Raw genomic sequence first — 4,796 nt, forward strand, 5'->3', positions numbered from 1 at the left:
CTTTTACAGGATATTTTGCTAAGGTCTACCAGCAGGGTGATCAATTCCTGAGTTTTGCATCCCTGGAAAACAGCTTCAGTCAAGCCCTCTGTACTTCCCATAGCAAAATATTTTTTACTTTACTGTTCACCCTTTTTTAAAAAAAAAAAAAATTAATAAGGTGTGATCTGTGCCACTAAGGGGCAGATCACACATTGCAGGAAATGTCTGTTTTAATCTTCTGTTCCAGTCTCCCTAAGAAGTGTCTTTCCTGTCCACAGGAAGGCTTATGCACCTCTATGCTGTTTGTGTAGACTGCTTAGAAGGGGTTCACAAAATTATCTGCATTAAGTGCAAGTCCCGATGGGATGGAAGCTGGCACCAGCTGGGAACTATGTATACCTACGATATTCTGGCAGCATCTCCCTGTTGTCAGGTTAGTACCATACGTCAGTAAGACTCATAAGGTGAAATTCCAACTGATGATAAATAAAGCCAAGTTTTGTGTATCTCCTCTGTATTCCCTTCTCCCGTCCTTCTTTTCCATGAGTACCTATGAGTGCTGTACAAGAAAGCTGACTGAGCCCCTGTCCCTTTGTCTTAACTTAGGTGTCACCACGGTCTATAGCTAGACAGTGCAATGGTCAGCGGTTAGTAGGGTTAGTACTTAAATGTTTTTTAAATAAAGCCACTTTAAATGCCTTCACAATTAAATCTGATGCCTAGGATGATCAATTTTGTGTGGCATCAGATACAATTCCAGTAGGATATTAATAAAAATTACACATTTTGAGCAGATATTTCATGTATTGAGATTTCTTTTAGTTGCTTGAATTGTGTTTTCTCGTAAGGTAATCGTAGCAAAAAGCCAAGAGAACAGAAAGGTCTGAAGTGTCTTTGTGCTTGGACATTACCCGTCTCTCCTTAACCTTTGCTGCAGCTGACTCTGGTGGTGGTACTCCACAGCCTGAAGCAGTTGAGTTTTCATCAAGTGCTCACCTTGCGTGAGAAAGATCCGAGGCCTGGAGTTGTGCTAGAGTGGATGGACCTGAGGCAACAGGGTCATCAGCATCCAAGAGAATTGTCGCAGCACACTTTTGTTGTGCCCATAGGGGTAGACAGCCGTGGGAAAAGCATTTGTCTGTTGCCTTTGGATACGCAAGTGATGTTGCTGGGTTAGGACAGGAGCCTCATGGAGATGCACTCATTCAAAGTGTGATCACTTCATGGTAACGTGTGCTTGAGAGCAACCTAAAATACGGTTTTGTCAATACGTGAAATTCCATTTTATTTTAAATGTAACGTATTTACCAAAACGTGTTGCTCTGAAGACAGGTAGCGTTGCTGCTGCTGGTTAAAATGACGTTGATAACAATTAAAACTACCTCCAAATTCAGTGCCTCTTGAGATTGTAACTTTTCTTAAAACATAGGGGCTCTTAAAGATAAAACACGGATGTTGGTTTGCTGTGTAAAAGCCAGCACATTTAAATCTGAATTGCTTCTGTTGAGATAAGGGCTTGTTATACAAGAGCCTTAATTACATGATTAATGGACAGTGTGACAGTACGTGGCAAGTAATAGAACTGACTATGAAATCATTAGCTGCAGTGACTGCGATTGCCAGAGAATGCGCATTATTGTTTCTCCATGATTGTTACAGATGACTCGTGCATCCAAAGGAATGACATTTAAATATAGTATATAATTTAACTCCAAATTCCCTTGCTAATTTTATTTTGAATAATTTCATACCTTATTGCAAAATATTTAATTATGCATCAGCAATTGGATGTGGGATAATGGACTGCAGTTGCTGTCAGGTTACTAGCACCTAACTGATGTGCTGGGCAGTAGCAAGAGGGGAAACAACGCTTGGGTTAAGAAAATCATACAAATCCATACCCTACTAGATAGTGTTTCTTCGAGTTTCTGCTTTGCAAGCAAAGCAGATGGCTGTGGAGCTGGTGGTCGTGTCTCAGCTGTAGTAGTACTGTTAATAATCTCTTCCTGTCCTCATCCCAGGAGAATTCCTTACATCGAGATTGCCATAGAGAAGAATTTTTTTCTTCTTCTCAGTGTAAAAGCTGATGCTTTTGTTAGCGTATTGGGCTGTGAGGTTAAGCTACGGTACAGCTCAGGCCCGTGCTCCTCGTTGCCACGTTTACTCTTAAACTGCTTCTCTCGAGCATTTCTGGGTGCCTGCTGAGCACTCACACCGCCTTTGGCTTTCCTTACATCCAGTGGGCTGGGTGTCTCCGCTAGATTCCTTCTGAAGACTTACCCTTTTTTTGTTACTGCCGAACATTAATAGCTCTGTCTGTCCTCACCCTTGACCTTTAATTATTTCTCATACCCACCCAGTTGATGTTGGTCCTTTCTCAGCTGGATTTTGTAGAATAGTTTGTATGTGGAAAGTGATGTTTGGTTTGTATAATATCATATAAATGTTAAAATAGATACTTAAAGTGGTACCGCACCACACCATGCTGATAAAGTAGACTGGGTTATGCATTTGTTAAGCCAAAAGATGAAAATGCCCACAATGATCGTGTTCAGACGTCAGCCTGAACGGTTGAACTGCATGGAACAAATGTAAGATTTCTGTCTTCGCACTGGGGCTTCATTATGATTTATTGAGACAGCACTGCTTGTGCTGGGGATTGAGGAATTGGTTCAGAAATTAACACAAAACAATCATTTGCATATAGAAACTTGGAAATTCTCTACCTCCTGTCAGTCAGAGTGAGAGGTGACCTACTCTGCAGAATTTGGTGGTGGAATTTCACATGAAAAACACTGTGTGTGGCTGAGTTACCAGCCCGGGTGAGCAATGTCCTTACCAGCACTTTCCCGACCTACCCCTTCTCCTGACGGGGAGGGCAGGGCAGGGAGAAGCGGAGGCAAGTCTGGTTATTTCAAAAGGGTTTTTTTTGTTTGTTTCTTTGTTTTTTACAGGCTCGACTGAACTGTAAGCACTGTGGGAAGCCAGTAATAGATGTACGGATTGGCATGCAGTATTTCTCTGAATACAGCAACGTCCAGCAGTGTCCGCACTGTGGAAATCTAGACTACCACTTCGTGAAGCCATTTTCTTCATTTAAAGTTTTGGAGGCTTATTGACGAAAGCTTTGCTTTAGTAATAGCTATTTTATGGGTATTTCAACTTTATTACATATCTTTTTATAGGATTCATTCTGTGATGAGATTTAATTTCTTTTCTAACTGAAAGAGCAGCTTCTTTGTCTGTGTACATATTAATATGTATATATACATGTCGTTAAAACCAGAATCCTCCTGACAAGGTATCTGTGAAGGTTGGAGGCAAGCCAATTTAATGGCCTTTGAATATATCCCGAATGTGGGGTAAAGTTCAGCTTCGGTTTTATTTTTTTGTATAATTATAATAATAATAATTGTAATACAGTTTATAGGAAGGGTGAGGGGAGACATACAGGACAGAGAAATATGTCCAGGTGGAAAGTGTGTAATTGTGTAGGGTCATTGGCCCTCCAGCTTGGTGGAAATGGGAAATCCTTTGAAAGAAACCGTCCGGTCACTGTTGAATTCATTCAGCCTTTTGCATCGGTTCCCAAGGGCGCAGGAGCTGACCCCATGCTGCCAGTCGCCTCATCAGGCTTTCTTTCGGATTTCCCGAGATGGGGTAAACTAAAGTATTGTGACAAGTGAATGTAAACGTATGCCAGAACATGCAATCTTGAAATGAGGTGGGTTTTTTTAGCACAGTGTCTTCCTGCCATGTGCGTTTGGTGTGCGTTGCCTCAGTGACGGACCGTACAGCAATAGAACTTCTTCCACCAGGGCTGTCATGTGCCCAGCCACATCCATACCGAAACAAACTGGACATCTTAAAATGCTTCATTTAAAGGTGTTTCTTCACGGGCATTTTAGGGAAGGAACAGTCTGAGCTGAATGGGGTTGTGTTTGTGTATGTCTGCTGCCCACTGCGGGCTGGTGTGATTGGTGTGGAAGGAGGACCATGAAGTGGGACCTACGACTGCTGAGAGTTAGTGAGTACGAAACATGGCGTCGCTTTTTAAAACAATTAATTGCTGGACCTTTGTCTTTCAAAATTGCATTAAGTCCAGGATCTAAAAACTTGGAGACTTCTTAAGAAAGCAGACTTAGCGTATTTCCTTCCTACATGTCTCTGTGCTGTACGTAATAGACTACGCATTAGGCAGTGAATTTGTATCCCAGGGCTTGGCCCTATAGACTCTGCAGTTGTGGCTCCTTTGTTCCCATTTTACCCTTCCTCAAATAAAATTTTTAAAATAGGTCATTAATGTTTGGTTGGTTTCTCAAGCCATTTGAGATTTAGGGGAGGTTTGGGGTTTTTTTTTTTCTTAATAGTATATTTATGGATTGTTTGTGCACTTGAGAGGTGTGGGTTTTATTTATGTTTGTGGGGTGGGATTATTTTTTGTTTCTTTTAAAGTTTTTTTTGTTGTTCCAAGTTAGGATCTCTTTTAAGAGTGTATCTGTTGAAATCACGATCTTGAAAATGGCCCTGATACTCTGCCACCTTGGGAAAGAAAACAAAACAAGTCAGAAGCCAGTGAAGTGTTTCATATGCTGGACTGAGAATTACGCTTTCTGCTAAGTTAAGAAATTAATGTGCACATAAAACTCGAGCGGAATATCCATGTTTCTTTGTGCATGAAATTGCCAAGTTCACCATTTTATTTCCTGGCTGTCTTCACTGCAGAATTAGCTCCTTTTAGCAGTAGCCACTCTTTGAGTAATACTCAAGCTGCACAGAGGGCTTGTGTTGGCACAGATGACTTCCTGCTGCCT

At 41.4% G+C, this 4,796-nt stretch overlaps 1 protein-coding gene across 1 annotated transcript in view; it reads left to right on the top strand.

The window, feature by feature from the left end:
- The window catches only part of HECA (headcase homolog (Drosophila)), a 10,695-nt gene extending 7,594 nt beyond the window's left edge, over nucleotides 1-3,101 (top strand). Inside the window, exons 3-4 of the mRNA XM_010137627.1 lie at nucleotides 261-415; nucleotides 2,937-3,101. Coding sequence (XP_010135929.1) covers nucleotides 261-415; nucleotides 2,937-3,101 — 320 coding nt within the window. The remainder of the gene's footprint in view (nucleotides 1-260; nucleotides 416-2,936) is intronic.
- The last annotated feature ends 1,695 nt before the right edge of the window (nucleotides 3,102-4,796 follow it).

Source organism: Buceros rhinoceros, unplaced genomic scaffold (assembly GCF_000710305.1).
Source record: "Buceros rhinoceros silvestris isolate BGI_N320 unplaced genomic scaffold, ASM71030v1 scaffold14966, whole genome shotgun sequence".
NCBI lineage: Eukaryota > Metazoa > Chordata > Aves > Bucerotiformes > Bucerotidae > Buceros > Buceros rhinoceros.